This window comes from Amblyomma americanum, chromosome 1 (assembly GCF_052857255.1).
Source record: "Amblyomma americanum isolate KBUSLIRL-KWMA chromosome 1, ASM5285725v1, whole genome shotgun sequence".
Classification (NCBI taxonomy): domain Eukaryota; kingdom Metazoa; phylum Arthropoda; class Arachnida; order Ixodida; family Ixodidae; genus Amblyomma; species Amblyomma americanum.
In genome coordinates, this window is record NC_135497.1 from 395,716,554 (window position 1) to 395,736,086 (window position 19,533).

The 19,533-nt window shown below is 47.0% G+C and overlaps 1 protein-coding gene across 2 annotated transcripts in view; it reads right to left on the reverse strand.

The window, feature by feature from the left end:
• Positions 1-11,586, reverse strand: part of LOC144102045 (uncharacterized) — an 87,276-nt gene extending 75,690 nt beyond the window's left edge. For both annotated transcript variants that reach the window (XR_013308155.1, XM_077635315.1), the window contains exons 1-2: positions 11,169-11,586; positions 8,951-9,059 (exon numbers count right to left, since the gene is read on the reverse strand). Coding sequence is in view for 1 of the 2 variants with exons in the window: in XM_077635315.1 (XP_077491441.1) it covers positions 8,951-9,059; positions 11,169-11,315 (256 nt within the window). In the remaining variant the exon portion in view is untranslated. The remainder of the gene's footprint in view (positions 1-8,950; positions 9,060-11,168) is intronic.
• Between the last annotated feature and the right edge of the window lie 7,947 nt (positions 11,587-19,533).

Below are 19,533 nucleotides of genomic sequence, written 5' to 3' on the forward strand. Positions count from 1 at the left end.
TAGTTAGGATAGTTGCTAAGTATTCATGATCAAGGGGCGGCAAAAGTATGCATACTTTAATGTATTGTCTCAGGCCCTTATTTGTCTTTCTTACTCTTTTGACCAAAAATGTGATGTATCTTGGTAGCTACTTATTTATGGGGCTGATACTGGAAGGTTAGCAAAATAAGGCTATCAGCGAAGCAGAGAACAGCCAGGCGAACAATGGAAAGGAAAATGCAAATCTAACATTACGAGACCAAATAAATCGCAGAATAGATGAAGAGGAAGTGCGAGTCAAGGGCATTTAAGCTGAAACTAAAAGCAATGGACGTACAGTATGGTCCACGGTTAAAGGGAACGTGCGATTGCGTAAGCGGCACGCTCCGCGAAGCGCTGGTATAGACGGCGAGAATGGGCGGCACCAGATGCATGCTCCGAAAGGGCAGCTCACTTGGCTTACTGTGCATGCGCCTCGTGCCACCGATTTTTGCAGGCTGTTGCGGCAGCCGCACTATCATATGTTTCCTTTAACAATATACCGTACCGTAAATGCGGCAAAAATTGAAGACCAGTGATTTATTGTGGGTCTAGCGTAACATCAATTTAAGGGAGATGAGATCAAGGGCATCGTGAAGCCAGCCATGCTTGCTTAGTGCTTCTGAATGAGGCAGCCAGAAAACCAAAGGAAAAATTGTAGGTTGCTTCTGAGAAGAGCTTTTTACTCCGGCAGTGGACTAAATTCGGGTGATGATGGGGGGAAATGTCGCACTCTTCCCTATGGTTCTTCTTAGTAGACCTTGTCATTCTATTTAAGCGAAAGTATTAGCTTATTTCGTCCTGTACAATAATTCCGGGACACCCCGTAACTTTAATGTGCATTACATTAATTGCAGAAACACTAAAGTATCTTTACACCCGACACCGCACGAGCAAAATACAGGCTGCCTGGAAACAAAATCTGACGCAACGTGAACCGAACCAACTCTCCCTGTGAAACCGTGCGATGTTCCGCTTACAAAAGTGGCACATACGTAAAGATCGAGATAGGAAGTCTGGCCAAGGATTGCAGAGAAAAGAGAGGGAGGAAATTCAAAATAAAGCCGGTTAATCGTCAGGCTACGGAGGGATGAGGTGTGGCGTGAGAAGAATAAAGCGAGCAACTCGTATATGCGTCGGCTTAGCTGGTCTTTCGACTAGGTTAGCAAAGAAGCGAACACAACCAGTTTTTGTGCATAGCTTTGTTTCAGCCTCTACGCTGGTGTCTTACTGGAGACACGTTCATTTCCATAGCTGGCTCGTGAGTGGATTTGCAGGTGCTCGTCAGGAAAGAAACGCCGACAGCCGGCGGATTCTTTGCGTCGTTAAACAATATCTGCGCATGGCGCATACACACACACGTCGCTTATATCTCACACCGACATCAGGCACGGAGGGAGCAGCGCTGTGAAGAGTTGGAATTTGTTGAAGCACGCCATCGCCGCGTCAAAAGTACAAAAGCAATCCGACACCCGACGGCGGCTGTGAAGTGTGCAAGTTTCGGAAGCCGCGTAGAAGAGATTGTCGCAATCCGCCTTTTTCACGACGCGACTGCGCATGCGCCCATCTCCTGGTGGCGGTGTCGCGAAACATATTGGAAGGGTCGCTCGCTCCACTCGTGACCGGTCGTGGAAGTGTAAACAAACCGGCTTCCTATGCGGGGTGCGTTGCTGCAGCCGTCGGGCGTTCAGCGCGACGCATTTGGCGATACCTACGAAATGTGTTGCATACGGCAGCAATGCCCAATATGTAAAGGGAAGTAAACTCGGATTTTTTCGCTTTCCGAGCGCTTCCTGGGACAGCCTTCGACGCGAAGCGTGGATAAAAGCAGTTCGCCGGCTCGACGATCGTGGCCGCCCTTGGGCACCGTCAAGCGCGTCAAGACTGTGCGGGAATCACTTTGTGACAGGTGTGGACGAGGTACTGTGTTTAAATGTGTGTGCAGTCTCTCACGAAGTGTTTTATTCATGGGCAGGAAGGCCTCGAATGTCACCGCGGCACCCAGACTTCGTTCCGACGCTTTTTGCTTTCTCAAGCAAGAAGGCCAAATGGGCAAGCGCTGTGAGCCGCTTTCAACGCGCGATGGAGCGGGCAACGAAAAAGAAGCTACGAGAGCATTCACGCATGGTGCTAAAATTTTGTCATAATCTCCTATGGAAATTTCCTTGTTTATGCCACTACACTCTGGCCAATCCCCCCGTGTGGGTATGTGCCATGTATTAAGAGGCAGAAGAAGAAGAAGGTGCCTTATGCGTGTGTTCGAATCATATCCATGATGAAGACCTCTGCGTGGTATCGCCGGAATGGATCAATGTGCGCCTCTCGCGCTCGACTTTATGGACGCGCATGCTTGTTTAAACGATGCAGCGGTGTGCTGTGGGAAAATACAGTGAAATGCTAGCAGAGCTGCTTTGTTCCGAGTACGCTTGTGCTTTTATAGCTCGTGTAGCTATTCGGCAGCGCTTGAGCACGATTGCTTGTGGAAACTGTTGTCCCTAGTCGTTTAAATTTCTGTACTACGGCGTGCACGATGTAGTATCCACCTTTCATGATTGGCAGGCATATACAGCGGAAAACGTCAACCTCACTGATCGGGGATATTTCATTGAACATTATGTTCCTAATGTAGCCTTCATCTCTGAAGCGGCGGCCCTTGCTAGCTGGTGTTCGCATCGCATGCCAGATGATGGGAGATACTGAAGAATTTGCTCTTCGGTGGGCAATACAGCCAGCCTCGGACTTCGCACCAAGCCATCAGTCAACCCTTGAAATCCTCCAGGCACCAGGTGCTGCCCAGGACACGCCGTCGTTGATAGATTCCAACAAAACGTGCTCCGCAGCGGCACTCAGTTCGGCCGGGTTGGGCGCGCAGTACCCTACCAGTGAGCTTCCAGCGTTGTACGCGAGGTGGCAGCAAAGGAAAATGAAAAAGGCGGATTCAAAGCCCGCAGCTGCGTTCTGGTTCCTTTCCGGCCTGCTTCAGACTGCACTAGACAAGCCTACAAGGCGCCCATAGGGAGCCCACATGTTGCAATGCCGAGCGTCCTCGAGTGTGCTAGTCGGAAAGTGAACATAAACAGTTAAATGTGAGCGTTTATTACCACTCTCTGCTCTCCTTAAGTTCATTATTCGGCTGAAATAAGTGCGTCTGTTATTTGTTAACTACCTGGAAATACAAGTGCTTATACATAGATAGAAAGACCGACAAGAAGTTACAGCTAGCAGTACTGAAGTTTCATATATTTTTATAGAATGTATGCTTCCCTCAATGAACGCGCGCAGCTCTGGAACATCGTCGCTCGTATAGCTCGCGCATGCTTGGACACATAGTGTTTCTTGCCCCTTGTACGACCCCGTGCTCGGAAACATCCCAGGTGTCAGGGAACCACACGACTTGAACCCAGGCTGGATGAACCCACGTGTTAGCATAACGCGGCACCAGTTCCTCAGGAACACCTAATGCCGGGAAAATCGGAGCGTTGTGTTAACGCCAAGGCCAAGAGACAAGAGGACACGTTATCCCCGTTGCACGTGCCACAAATCCAGTGCTGTTAGCTAAAAATACCAGTTAGCTGAAGAGTAGAGGAAGGATGCAACACTCAAACGGCTCTTCCCTAAAATCAGTAAGGAGTTTATATCCAGTAAGGGTCATAAATACTTCTTCCGTGAAGAAGGAAATGTTCTTTACCGGCATTACTCCATGTCGACTGGCAGGAATTTCGAACAGGTTGTTGTAGCCCTTGCGTTCAGGTCGCAAATTCTACACAGAGCCCATGAAAGCATTATGGCCGGGCACCAAAGAATACGACGATCGACCGATCGTGTACCAGAGGATTTTTATTGGCCTCACCTACACGGAGATGTCGCCCGATTCATTAAGTCGTGTGATAAATGCCAAAGAACAACACCAAAGGGCAAGGTTGGCATTGCACCACTCGGCAACATGCCAATGATCACTACTCCTTTCGAGCGTGTTGCCATCGACCTCATCGGGCCTTTCTCACCCAATTCGGATAAAGGCAACTGATATATGCTCACGCTAATGAATTTTTTTACACGTTATCCTGATGCCGACGCGCTTCCTGCCATGTGCACGTTGCGGAAGCGCTAGCCGAAATGTTTTCCCGCATTGGTATCCAAAAGGAAATTGTGAATGAGCAGGGGGCCATGTTTACCTCCGACCTCATGAAGGAAGTCAGCTGACTTCTTTCCATCAAGCTGCTCAAGAAGTCACCTTATCACGTGATGGCGAATGGCCTCGTGGAGAAATTGAATGGAACTTTAAAGACAATGCTTAAGAGAATGTGCCAAGAAAAGCCTCGGTCATGGGATAGGTATTTGGCAATGTTGCTCTTCACTTACCGTGAAGTTCCACAGGTTAGTCTTGGGTTTTCCCCGTTCCAATTGATCTATAGATGCCATGTGCGAGGGCCACTGACAGTACTCAAGGAACTCTGGACAAATCAGATTATCGATGGAGAAAGTTGCTCAACGTAAACCTATCTCATCGACCTCTGAAACCGCCTCGAAGACACATGGAAACTTGCTCATGAGAAACTGCAGAAAGCAAGCCAGAAGCAGAAAACATACCATGACGGAGAGAGCACCCCAAAAGGTTAAGTCTGGGCACAAGGTTCTGATTTTTCTGCCCACAGATTCCAACAAGCTGTTCATGCAGTGGAAAGTTCCATACGATGTCCCTAAACGCAAAAACGACGTGGATTACCTTGTGGAGCTGGGGCAAAAGAGCAAAGTTTTTCACATAAATATACTTAAGGAGTACAAAGAGCACAAGCCTGTGGTGATGCAGCAAGTATCGGCCGCATCCGAAACCGACCAGCCAGGGGCTACTAATTCGAATTAACTGTTGTGAATACAGACATCTTCGAATTACAGAGGTTTTGCCCCACTGAAATGCACAAGGCTGTGCTGGGGCCCCAGCATCAGTTTGAATTGACCGTCAGTTCAAATTATTTGAGTCCGAATTACCGAAATGTACTACACCTCAGAGAACAGTGAAAAAAAAGCTCATGCGACATTTGTAGCTTGGTTACAAATATAATGCGAAGTGCTTCCTGAAACAGACAACTTGAAGGGGCCATGACATGGTCGTTCTTCATATTGCAGTTTTGTGCTTCAGTAACTAATACAAGAGCTTATGATTCAGTTTCCAAAATTTGGCTGCCCTGGACGCACTCTATATTCCGAAAAATGCAATCGAAACTGAGAACGGGAAACTCCTCCCACCGGCAGCGCCCGCCATATTGAATGCTATCGCGACGTCACCAGGCCATACACGGAGCAACGTCGTCTGCTCTCGTCGCTGCAATGTGCGCAGCCAGGTGTCTTGCCCCCGTAATTCCGCGTGCGATCGAAGTAGCAGTCCTCCCCCATATATGAGTGACTCGCGCCGCAAAAGCGTTAATAATAGTAACGCAGTTATTCTCGGGTATAGGTATAGGGTCCGGTTACACTAGGCCGATGGGATGGCAATCGGCGGTCAGTTAGCCAGCTGGTCGGTACGAAAAATGCCATCACTGATGCACTGGTCTGTCAAGCTAGACCAACGACAACGCCAGCACGATCAACGACCCCGTATCGCAGTAGTGTAAAAAGTGAACTTAGTGGGAACCAGAAGAGCGGACTAGTTGGTATTACATTCTATAAACTTAAGAATTTTAAAACTTATTCGACCTGATGCTAGCCACGGCTACATACGCGATGTGCGTGCACCAGCGAAGAGGTGCTTTCATTCGGTGCCTGCGCATAGAACCTATCGGCGAGGCAATTGAGCGACACGGGCAGAAAACGCCGCACGACGGTGCCCCTCGTCGCCGTCGCCTGGGCTTGCGCAGCCGAGCGAAAGCTGCACTCCCGGTGAATAGACGGCCCGAAAAACTGCGCTTGTGTACCTTACCCTTATCGAAAAAAGCGAAACGAGCGGCCGCACTTCATATCTTCACACTGTCTTACTAATCAGAGGGGAACTCTTGCCAGATACTTGAATTTCAGCTCGGAAGGCGGACCGCTGGCACCTTTCGTGACGAGGCCTAGCGAGCGCGATTCGCGTGTGCGATTTCGGCGATTGCGGACAGCGAATTCGCAAGTTTTAAAGCCTAAAAATAGCTGTAGAGAGTAGTCTTGGCCAGAGTGCCCTCAAAGCGAACTCTCCCTACATCGCAGGGCACGAGTACAATAAGGGGAAAGCGCAGATATGTGACCCGGTCTGCACAGCTTGTGCTGAAGGCAGCCGGTAGCAGCCATCAGCGTCAACTGTGGACAACAAATCTGGTTGTTTTCATTTTTTCAAGTAATTCCCAAACGTATCTTTAGCTAGAGCGCTTTAATATCAAATACTGATGACATAAGAGGAAGCAGATACAATTAGTGGGAAGCGCCGGATACGCGAAGCGTTTCTCATGCAGGCGATATAGCATCAGCGGCGGTTCTTGCAGTGTTATCATAGTGTGTAAATGAGTAAAACTACAATTTGTGAGCAATACTACGTAATATTTAAGATAAGGAGAGCCCACCTGACGTTTTATGCCAAGCAAACGAGCAGTACTGTTGGCGCATAGCTATGTAAACAACCCCAGCGCGGGGCTGCAGTTGTCGTGATCGTCGCATTCCTAGGTCACAATGCGCACGCACAGTAAACGCTAAATGATGTACTATTATTTTCAAGCACTCATTTAGACGACGGCGACTATTCATCGGTGCGGGCAGTGAAAGCATTCGAGTCGCGTAGGGTTTTGCAAGCGGCTTGGTTCCTGCAAAACGGTTCTACGAGCCGAAGGGGATGTATGTTCAACTTACAAATGCACACATACAACGGGGAAGTCGTCTCATTCGGCACTTTTCTCTGCTCCTTTCGTGCCTCAAGGTTATTCTAGTGCCACCTTGTGAGAATTTGTTTAATTATCGAACCGATGAATAGCGGACAGGAAATTGGTAGCCAGCTACAAAGCGCCGCGGCTTTCACAGCGCACATCGGCAAAGGCATGCACGGCACGTGCCGCTTTTCACATATGGGAGCACTCGATTGCGCAAAAGAGACCATACTCATAACATAAAATTAGCATGTTTCACAGCGTAAATATAAAAGCAGGGGTGCATCGATTTCTGTCTCCTCAAATATCACAAAACGGGCGCCACGAGCAAGTCCGCTTTCTTAAGGATCACTCAGCTCGCGTACTACGCTGAAGGCTTTTGAGAAAGAAAACACGGAAAATGCATTTTATTTCGATAAGCTAAAAAAGGATAACTTTTCGAGCGACCGCCGTCTACGGTGTGCATGCAAGCACCTCAACAGCGCGCAGCAAACGACGCGGGGCGGGTATCCCCCTCTGACGTCAGTGATCAGAGGTTGCCAGAACAGCAAGTAGTTCGCAGAAGAAACGGAAAAAATTCGTTTTAAAAACGTTTACCGCACAGAATCGACGGAAACTTGGGGGAATTTTAATTTAATAATTTGAGAATTAAATGCGATAAACAGTGTATGCGTGAAAATAGGCTGTCATGGCCCCTTTAAGGAAACAACTGGTGTTATAATGTATGAATATGGCAACCCTGTTTTGACAGGCGCCAATGTCGTGACTCTTCCCAAACAAGCGTGTGGGCATGTTACCACCAGAGCCACGGCATTTGAAGCACTAGCTGGCTTGAGCAGATGGGGGAGCAAGCGTGTCAAGACATAGACAGAACTTCATTCGTTACCAGGTTCTGCCTTTCAAGAGAACTCAGACAATTAAATTCATCAAATTTCCATCATTCCATTACTTATGCTGATGTCCACAAACACAATACAATCAAAAAATAAAATGTTACCACTAACACACAATTTTGCAAAAAATGCTAAAATGCATGAATTTTGGAAGAAACACTAAAAATATAGGGGGTTTTAAGTATCCCACAAAAATTGCTAGAAGCACATTTCATCGAAAAGGAAGGCATCATATTGCCGCACGCAAGAACTCGCACAGCGCGCAGAGGAAGCTCGCCGACTAGCGCGTGTGCGCGCGCATCAGAACTCAGCGGAGTATGATGCACGACGCTACAGTCTTCGCCACAGACGCGTCATATATGAACCTGGCGACACGGGGTGGGTCTGGACGCCTATTCGCCGCCGTGGGCTCTCCGAAAAACTATTACGGTGATACTTCGGGCCCTATGTTGTGCTGAGACGTTTAGCCGACGTAACGTATGAGGTGGTGCCAGACGAGTTATCGACATCCAAACAACGCCAGCAAGAAGTCGACGCCGTCCATGTTGTACGAATGAAGCCATACTACTCGGACCGATCTTGACCTCCTACTTCCTTTTCTTATCACCGAGACGATGCTTCCTGAGGAGGGGGGCAAGTGCCGCATGCAAGAAGACGCAAAAGATGACGACTGGATCTACGAGCGCAATGCTAAAAGAGGAAGAAGCTGCAAATGCGCAGGGACTCTGTCTGGTTGACCAGTAAACCGTTTTTATCCTCGGGGTTTTACCGAGTCGTGACACTATGAACAAGTGATGCGCTTATTGTTTCCCTCACGCAATGATGTGACCATGCACCTGGTCTATGTCTATAAATGCCTCTCATGTGGACTGCTTTGTGGCTCACAGGCTGTGGAATGTGACGCACATTTGTGTATGAAATCGGTCTGCAGATCATATCAATTGAGCCAGAACTGCACAACCTCCAATCTGTTTTTCTACACAGTATTGTTTTCTGCATTCAACACATTCCGTGGCACCCCATTATGAAACGCAACCGTTTTTGGTGAGTGAAGCACTCGCTGCAAGTGAAACTGACTACGCGATTTTGTGTCACTGAGTCTATATCAACCACATGCGGAGACCACATGCAAAGCAAACAGACAGCGCCAGCGCATACACTAAACCTGCAGTGCACCCAACCACCATGGCTACTGCAAATGAGCATCACCTGGTCCTGCTGTATGTGCCGCCATGACCGCGTTGTGGGCCAGGAAAGTGGCCTGGGCCCAGGCCATTGGATCAGCGCATGGAGACGTACATGACCTTGCCACTATCTCCTGCAGAGAAACCAGTGTGGCAGCCATACATTATTACTACTAGAAGCACTGCACGGGCCAACAGGCCAACTAAATGACCAGCCAGCCCATCCGGTTTGCATAGTGACTTTTTATCCAAGCAACATTCACACATATCCATCACTAGTGTCTCCGCTAAGATTCTGAAACATGTTAGGCACTTCACCAGCACCTTTCATCATATACAGTGAAAGCACGTGAATTCAGATTTCATTATTCTGAACTTCTATACCATTCGGAAAGTGCGACACGGTCCGCCCACACACTATCAGAGTCTATGTAAACCATGCGGCGGGCTCTGTTGCGGGCTATATCTATGTGCCACCACGACTAGGCAGCCTGTGCAAACGGGAGGCTCAACTGCCTCTAAGGAGGATATGTGGAGAGGGTAAAAACGGCAGGATGACCGGACCGGAGAGGGGGGAGGCACAGCCGTGCACAAAACCCCGTGTGCTAAACCAGAGAATTGAAGCTTTCGCTGATATTTGCTGTGTTCCTTTGTCTCAATTTTCCAGTGCCCTCTGCATCATATTCCGTGCAATTGGTAGCATCAGTCACCCCAAGTTAAACATACGCAGAGTACAAGGGTGCAGTAATTTAGAAATGTCATCCATCTGCGGTAAATACCTTGCCAAAACGCCAAAAAGGAAGACTGATACCATGTGTGAAGTCAACATTGGTCTGTTATCGAAACAGGATATTCCCTTTTAAAAAGCACACTCATTCGTTCAATGGCTTGCGGCAACCCGGGGGCAGAAGGCTGGAAAATTGGGCAAAATGCAACTGTCGTGGAGACTTTTGCTTCTCAACATAAACGGTTGAGCAGCTTCCGCGGTTCAAAAGTGTGAAAATGCGAGTGGCAGAGGTTGCATAGCCATTTTGGTCAAAAAACAGCAGTCGCAGAATGGCTACATGCTGCCGTAATTTTCAGCCTTCCCGACCATGATCACGGGCAATAGCCCTTCCTTCACGACTCCGACACAGCCCTCCACTACAAAAATAGGATGCATTGAAAGCCGCCTGTCTCTTCTTCAGTTTTCTAGTTGAAGAGGAGGCCTTCTGCTCAGGTCCAGCTTTAGAACAGAAAGTATTGGCCGTTACCTTCCGGGGAAAAAAAAGAAAGGCAATCGTGGAAATTTTTAGAACAATAAAAAGGGAAAATCTCACTACCTGGCTGCTTCCCGATGGCAGTTAACCATATCTTTTGTTCGCTTTCATTTGTTCGGACTTTGAATTATTCAAACTGCGTGCATTACGAATTAATCAGTTTTACCTTCTTTCACACTAACCTGTACAAATATTCAAACCGCCATTTTAATAAAGCTCATCAACATCTGCAATTCATCAGGACTTACAAGCCTTGACCTTGACATTACCATTGATATCCTCATTTCTCAACCTTTAAAAGTCCTTCACATTACTTGAGCTTTAATGCCTCAGCTCACCACAATTTGTCTTCAAGGAAACTCACACCTCTTGAACTCATCTCCACGTTTCTTGCAGCTACTTACCGCTCGTCGCTACACTTCATGCCCCCAGGATACCGTGCTGGGGCTCCTTTTTCTTCTCTTCCACACAACGAGGCTTCCAACTCAATGCACTGCTTTTAGGAATCTGCTTTATGCAGCACATCCCCAGTCAGATCACACAATAGCCACACATCCCAATGTTAAAACTCTGCATAAACGATACAAATCGCACTGTCCATAATCAATGACAACCAACCCCAGTTTAAACTTACTATCAAAGAAGACAAATACTGTGTATCCAATAATGCCTTCTAACATTAACAAAAAAACACACGGTGCCAAATACACAGCCTCTCAATGCTGAGGCACACCATGGTGCTTTGGATTCTCGCAGCACATAACTGCACCTGACTGCATGCAGTATTACGCAAAAGCAAGCAACAAGATGCACAGCTGCGAATGCAAAATTAAGGCCGATTTCGTAGTGTGCCCTACCTGCAGTCTTTTGCAACACACATTAAAGTGGCACTCACGAACTCTGCCAGCAACTATCACACTGCTTACCAAGGATATATTCAGGCAGAGAGCAGTCCCACGAAACCAGTGGCCCCGAGACACCCACCTGGGAGATTCTGTACTCAGCCAGCCAGCAGACCCACAGGCGGCCAGGTGCAGCTGGTCTCTGGCCACAAATGGATGCCGTGACCACCACAGCTAGCCAGCGGCGTGCAGAGCCCGGCCGGGCCCACACCAGGGCACCCACCTGCATGCAAAGATTGCTCACGAGGGGCCTCTGAATACTGCAGGCATGCTGTGTCAGTTCCACTGTAACGAAGATAAACCTTTCCCCTGGGCTGATAGGTTGGGATCAGGAAAAGACAAACACACAAGGATGGCACTCAGCTTTCAAGTGCATTTTGTTTCATGCATTTATGTGCGTTCTCTGACCAACCTTTAAGCATGCCCACTGAGTCATATCAAAATGGTATGAATGCAATAAAAATCGAAAGAAAACAGTGCCAGGAAACAGGCAGTACAAAAAAAAAATTACGGGAAGATCATACATCTGAAGTGACAATTCTGCAAAGCAGCTGAATTTGTCCCCAATGATTACTTTGTCGGTTTTACCCACCCTCTCTGTGACTCAGCATCTACGATTGTGCACGCCACTTTTGGAACTTTATTCGAAGCATCTAGAGCTGTTTTCACGATGTCAGAAACATTTGGAATCCCTGCTCGACAGAATGGTAGGGCCATCTCGTGCCTAGAAAAAAAGAATCACTTTTCAAAAACAAGAAATAAAGACTGATATCACGAAGTTTTATGGTTCGCCTTGCAAGTGCTGTCTGGTGCTGTAACTTTTTTCTTCTCTTGCGCAGTGGAATGTTTTACTTTGTTAAAAACATTGTAGTTGATTTTTTGTTGCTGTAGCTCCTGTTAAAAAAATTAACTGGGCATAAATGTTTTTTTTAGGATAGGCCTGGAATCGCATGAGCATGGACGTGCGTGGTGTACATGAATTTAAAACATTTTTGAGCCGCTTCTGTTATCTCATTATAGCAAACACAAAAAAACTGCTATGGTTTGATATAGCCAAAGTTCATAATATAAAATTTCGTCAAAAACACGCACAACAGCAGAGCAGTTCAGTTTGTCAAGGCATCACAACACAGGTGATGTTGCCAAAGAAACTGGGAGACATTTTCGCAAGTTTTAGTGGAGTTTCTGAAGGCATTCATGGTGATTCCACAAGCAAAAAGAACTGAGCGCCAGTTAGGATGTCTTCCCCACATAACAATGCCAGTTGGTCAAAAAACAGCTAGAGCGGTATCCCCAAACAGCTCTACCAGCTGCTGGTCAAGAGCCAGCAATAGTGGCTTCCCCGCTTCACAACTGCGTTGCATGAAAAATGGTGTGTCAAAGCAAAAGTTATCGGCATTTTCATCACCCCTGTGACGGCCGAGATGAGTGCAGGACAGTTACTGCAATGTCGCAGCTGTCTACTCCACTGCTTCCGGGGTATTGTCGACAAACGCGAGAGGTTCAACACGTGCTGACCTCCTAGCTACCAACCTTCCATACCGCTCTATCTTCTCTGGCGCAGCTGGCGAGTGCGAGATTTCAACACTAGCATGAGATCAAAGCAGCCTGAACCTTGACACGAACTCCAGCCGCACCACCTCCAGCCACTTGTGTAGAGTGCCGAAGTGTGCCACCTGCCGTCCGAGTGGGTGCCGCTTATTGCTGGGGGGTTAGTTATATCCGTTTTAGGGCCAACCGTGTTTGATATATCAAGTGAAAATTACATGTGTCTATTGAGAATATTCACGAAGAGATTGATATAGCAAATAAATCGTAATATCCATGTTCGTGATGTCAAGGTTTGCCTGCATACAAACAAATTTTCAGATTTTCTTCGATAGCAGAACATAATGCAAGTCTGAAAGGGCTAATGAATGCTTTGCTCAAAGATGAGGCTTCACACATGCAACAGAATTTTTCTGAAGGGTGGTACCGACGGAGATGAGTGGGTGGGTGGTGGACGGCAATTCGGGAGGGTGAAAGAGGGGTGAGAAAGTGGAGTAAGGGTGGTGGTACAGTGTTCTAGAAGGTTGTGTAGGGGCAAAACCCGCACTCTCCCCGTCAGGCTTTAGAAGCGGTTGCCGCGCCGCGGCGCTGGCGTAGACTCCTGGAGCAGCAAAAGCGCATCGTCAGTACGCATGCTGCGCGGCTAAGAGGGGCCGACGTGCTTGAGCAGCACAAAAGTCTTCTCTCTCGTTGCCTCTAAATCCGATATGACTCGGTACCCAGCAGAGTTTTAGGCTTTGTCCTTTAGCTGCGGCTATTGCTATGTTGTGTATGATATCACCAAGCATAGCAATGACTGCATTTCTAGAGTGAAGAGCTGTAAGTAAACATAGAGAGTCTGTGTAAATAATGCTGTCTGCGAGGTTCTCTTTTACTATTTTTTCAATGGCTACAGACACGGCATAACATTCGGCAGTGAAGATTGATGCGCACTATGGTAGCCTCACTGTATGATTGCAATTACCTTGTGCGACTACACTTCCAACGTAAACATCTGTTTTTGAGCCATCTGTATAAAAAGCTGCGCAAGTACTGTATTTTTCCTGGAGTGCAAAAAATTCTTGTATTATATGCTGTGGTGGAGCTTGTTTTTTGCTGAAATGTGCAAGAGTGAGACCATAGATTTCTGGGAAATTGTACCATAGCGGCAGTGAATCTAGTCTTCCAGCAATGCCATGTAATGTGCCCAGTACGCCGAGATTTTGGCACATCTCTTCAAAACGCAAGAGCGGTTTGTTGTTAAACAGTATTCTGGATGGGCACTTTGTGACTATTTGGTGACAGATATGTTTGGGTAGCGAACGGATTTTTAGAATGTAGGAACACGTGAGCATCGTTCCTCTGTCTGTAAGTGATGGTTCGTTCGTTTCTACATACATACTGTCTATGGGCGACGTCCTGTATGCACCAGTGGAAAGACGCAAGCCTAAATTATGTACTGGATCTGGCCGTTTAAGGTACGATGGCCTCACTGACCCATACACCATACATCCGTAATCCAGGTGGAGCGGACTACAGAGCGATAAATTTGTAAGAGGCATGTCCTATCAGCTCAACAGTGTTTTCTCGACAGCACTTTGAGTAAGTTTAGGGATCGAGAAGCCTTCTTTTTCAATGCATTCATGTGAGGTAAGAAAGTTACCTTTCTGTCAAATGTTATACCAAGAAATTTATACTCATTTTTCACTGGTAACTCTATTTCGTTCAGGCGTAGGGTGGGATATGTATGTATGCCTCGTCTGAGTGAGAACAGAATTGCCACCGATTTCTATGGGCAAAACCGGAAACCATTTCTCTCCGCCCATGTTGCCAGTTTATTTACTGTTATTTGCATTTGTCTTTCACATGTTGATACATTGGAGGAAGTACAAGCTATTTGAAGGTCGTCCACATAGACTGAGTACATAACGGAGCTTGGGATTATTTTCGTAAGAGAGTTCATTTTTCCAACAAAGAGAGTTGCGCCTAAAATACACCCCTGCTGAGGTACTCCGTTTTCCTGAATAAAATTCCTCGAAAGGATTGTACCCAGGCCGACATGAAATGAATAACGGTTAGATAAGAAGTCTTTTAGGCAGTTCAACATTCTTCCTCGGATGCCAAGCTCGGCAAGGTCTTGAAGAATTCCGAACCGCCAGGCCGTATCGTATGCCCTTTCTAAATCGAAAAATACAGCGAAACAGTGTTGCTTATGAACGAAAGCTTCTCGAACAGTATTTTCAAGACAGACTAGGTGATCTGTTGCGCAGAAATCTTTTTAAAACCACACTGATGGGCATCAAGAAATTCTGAGGATCGAAAGACAAACGTTATTCTTATATTAAGGACACTTTCAAAGGATTTTGCGAGGCAACTAGTCAGGGCGATGGTTCTATAACTTCTAGGAGAGGTTGGGGGTTTTTCAGGTTTAAGGAACGGTACAATAGGAGCTTTTTTCCAGGCTTCAGGTATTGTTCCCGAAACCCATACTTTGTTAAAAAATCTTAAAAGTGCCTCTACAGCAGGCTTGGAAAGATGGGCAAGCATTTCATGGTGTATTTGGTCGGGTCCTGGAGCAGTTTTCTTACCAGCAGACAGTACAGTGTTGATTTCCTGGAGTGCAATAAGACCATCATATTTTTCATTACCACCTCCACTTGTCGGGAGCCTTTGTTTTTCGGCTATACTTCTGTATTTTAGAAAGGACCGCATATACAGTTGAACCTCGTTATAACGAACACTGACATAGCGAATTATAGGTTATAGCGAACTAAATTCGAATTTGGTTGGTGATGCTTCAGTTTTACGACATTTATTCTTTTATAACGAAATCGAAAATGCGAGATCCACCGCGATATCGGCTGTAACGAAGAAATATTAGGTCTACGCGAGGCTCAATACGCTAAAGGTAGCATAAAATGAGCAAAATAAACATTGAAAGCCAATTCACACGCACACTTTTTTTTTATCGTTTGAAAAGGTTGCAGAAAGTTCCGCGACCAGGCACCTAAATTGCGCGTTTGACTTGTCGCGCCACCTATGAACAGAGTGCAAAAACTCTGAATGCTCATATAACGACAAACATCCGAAGGGCGGCGCCACTTGTCCAGCGGTGAAGACAAGCGCAGCAACGCTGGCAACAGCGAGGCAGCGGTAGCGAGCCGGCATTGCATAGAGAGCCTGCTTTGCGGCACCCTCGGCATCATCTCAGTGCAGCGCCAGGTCGACATGGCAACGAAGCGGAAGGCGGTCTCGCTCGAGACAAAACTGCAGATTTTGAGAGCTGTGGACAGTGGCCGCAAGAAAAAGGATGATCCAGCGGAGTTCAGCGTTCCCCCAAGTACCTTATCCACCATTTTAGCCGCAAGAAAGAAGGTTGAGGGCAACACCGAGGACGCTATAAAAGGTGACCGTAAGCGAGTTAGGCCTGGAAGCGGGTTCGCTTTCATGGTTTAACGAGGTGAGGGCACGAAACTTGCCAGTATCGGGAGCACTTCTTCAAACGAAGGCCATCAGCCTGGCCTGTGCACTAGGGCATGAAGATTTCCGTGCGAGCAGCGGTTGGCTGCCACGTTTTCAAGACAGACACGAGATCACGTGCCCCACATTGTCTGGCGAAGGGGCTGCTGTCGACGTGGAGACATGTGAAAAGTGGCTAGAGAACTTTCGGCCTCTGCTCCAGGAATACGACGAGCGCAACGTGTACAACGTTGACGAAACCGGCGTGTTTTTCAAGTTGTTGCCAGAGCGGTCACTGGCAGTAAAGAATGAAACCTGCCATGGAGGAAAAAAGAACAAAGACCGGGTGACGGTTGTCGTTGCCGTGAACATGGATGGCTCACACAAAAGACGACTCACCGTAATCGGCAAGTCTGCACGTCCCAGGTGCCTGATAGGAGTCCGTAATTTGCAGGTTGCGTACTTGTCTAACAAAATGGCCTGGATGACGTCCAAGCTTTCGAAGACTGGCTCAAAGATTTCGACCAGGACATGGAGAGGCAGCACAGAAAGGTACTGTTGCTCTTGGACAACTATTCGGCGCACAAAGTCTCGATCGTGCTGAAGGCAGTTTGCTCGGTGTTTCTGCCACCAAACGCAACTTCTGCTTTGCAACCGTTGGACAAGGGCATTATCCTCTTGCATTGCTCAAGTGCAATTACCGGACGTATTTGGTGATGCAACTGGTTTTCGAAATCGATCGACGCAAATCAACAACCATCAACATCAAGACGACGCTTGAAATCTTGTATGGATCTTGGAATGAGGTGAGGCAGTCAACAATAAGGAACTGTTTCGCGGAATGCGGTTTTGTTTTGTCTGCCGTCGGAGACGAAGTTCAGCCTGATGAAGCCTGGTAGAGCTGGACAATACTTGGGATCGACTGGCACTCCAAGGCATCGCAATTGATGATTTCGTTTCGGCCGATGAGAACTTGGCCGTGGCGCCTGAGATGACGGATCAAGAAATTGTGGATCCCGTCGTGGTCCCCGAGGATAACAGCAGCAGCGATAGCGCAAGGTGACAGCGAACGTGATGAACCACCAATAAGCAGTGCGGACGCCGCAGACATGGCCAGGAGGCTGAAAGGCTATTTGGAAAAACTGCCGACGACCAAACTCCTGAGGTAGAAAAGGCCCTCGTGTGCATGGACACTGTGGAAAACGTTACTCTGTTCAGTGCTGTAAAAAGCCACCAGACGAATATCACATCTTTCTTCAAATAAACGAACGCAGACCTGTTTTGTCGAACCTTGTTCTTTTGTAATTTGACTTTCCCATACTACGCTCTATTTTGTTTTAAATGCCACAAACCATAAGGAGACAGGTAAGGATTACCTCGTTTATAGTGGGTTCGAAGCCCGGAATAATGCATTTTAGTATTTAGAGTATTTGCGCGCGCCAAATTCCGGATTTGTCAGAGCCGATATTTATGCATACTGTTAAAACGAATATCGAGTATAACGAACTAATTTACGGTCCCGATGCTACTTCGTTATAACGACGTACGACTGTAGTGTGATGAACCGGAAACTACAGCGAAGTGCTCCCCCGATATGTCTGCCTGGTCCCCTAAACTCGTTTGTGTACCAGGTGTAGTGAAAAGAAGAATTTTGAAAGGCGAGTAGCGGCCATTTAATTTTCGAACTTGCTCCCACATTTTTTGTGATGTGGTTGAGCTGTTTATAGAAGAGACACAAATTTGCCATGATGTTTTCTCAGCCTTGCACCACATAACCCTCGCATGTGCTCTTGCTTTTTTGAAAAAAATAAGGTTCTCATGAGTTCGGTATCTACGAAACACTCCCCAAGCATTATTCTGCAGTTTTTTTGCCTCCTTACAATCCCGTGTGCACCAAATTTTGTGGTTCTGGCACACCACTCCTGTAGATTTTGAAATTGATACATGTGCAGCAGAAAGAATGCATGTTGTGAACATTTCATTTATCTCATCTATGCTGTGGTTTTCTAAAATTATATCCTGTAAACTGGACTTTTTTTTAAAACAATGCCCAATCAGCTAAATGTAGTTTCTAACGCCGCGGTTTCGTTGAAATAACTGTTGGCGAGGAAGACAGAACTATTATAACAGGAAGATGATCGCTTCCATATGGATTGTCTAAAACACTCCAGTTCAAAACGCTAAAAACAGGCGGTAAACTAAAAGACAAATCTAATACGCTCATTCTCCCCGAGGATGGGGAATAGTATGTGGGTTTACACAAGTTCAGCAAACAGACATTAGTGGATAGAAAAAAATCCTCGATGAGCTGCCCTCTAGCGTCAGTTTTCTCGCTTCCCCAAAAACGAGAATGTGCATTAAAGTCGCCAATCTAATACGCTCCTTCTCCCCGAGGATGGGGAATAGTATGTGGGTTTACACAAGTTCAGCAAACAGACATTAGTGGATAGAAAAAAATCCTCGATGAGCTGCCCTCTAGCGTCAGTTTTCTCGCTTCCCCAAAAACGAGAATGTGCATTAAAGTCGCCAACTACCAGGTATGGCTGAGGTAGCTACTTTCAAAGACCCTCTAAGTCAAGCAGTGTTATTTTCAGCTGTGGCTCGATATATACAGAGCACACCGTAATGGTTGTATGTGCAAGCAGAGTGGCTGCTACAGCCTCAAGTCTTATTTATAGTTTAAGCTCACTAGCCAGGACATCATTTTTCACTATAATTGCCACACCTCCTGACAGCCTGCTCGCCTGCTCTCGGTGGCGGCAGAAAACAGTATAAATCTTAAGAAAATTATTGTCTTGAGGCCCTAAACTTGGCTCTTGTAGACATAACGCAACATGAGCGTGTGCTCCTAGGATATCTTTTATGTCACTGTAGTTATTCATAAGTCCTAACATAACGCAACATGAGCGTGTGCTCCTAGGATATCTTTTATGTCACTGTAGTTATTCATAAGTCCTCTATAGTTCCATTCCATCATGAAAGCCATCTTAATTTTGTTTTCCTATGTAGTTATAACTAGATCAAGTTATTTATGGCCCCTTGATTCGGGGCCTGTCTGTTTTTGACCGATCCAGACAGCTCCGCCGACCACCCGACGTGGATGGCACGGGGCTACCGTGGGTCGTGTCCATTGCCTCTGCAGAGGCGCTCGACAACCGTGCAGAGGGCACGTGGACATTAGAGTTGGACCTTCACCTGTGGGAGGAGGTCTTGAGGGCCACGGACACCGGGGTCTGCGAGGCCTCTTTTTCGCTTGGCGGGGTAGTGTTACCTACTCCACCTGGGGGCCCGGATGGCCTCGCTACAGGTTCACTACGATTGGCATGGGCAGGTGCCGAAGCCTGTTGTGGTGCGCCGCGCCCACGCACCACATCACCGAAGTTTGTTTTTGCTGTGAAGGAGTATGAGCTTGTTTGTGTGCATCACCTTCTTGCTTCTTTGAACGAAATGTTTCAGTAGTT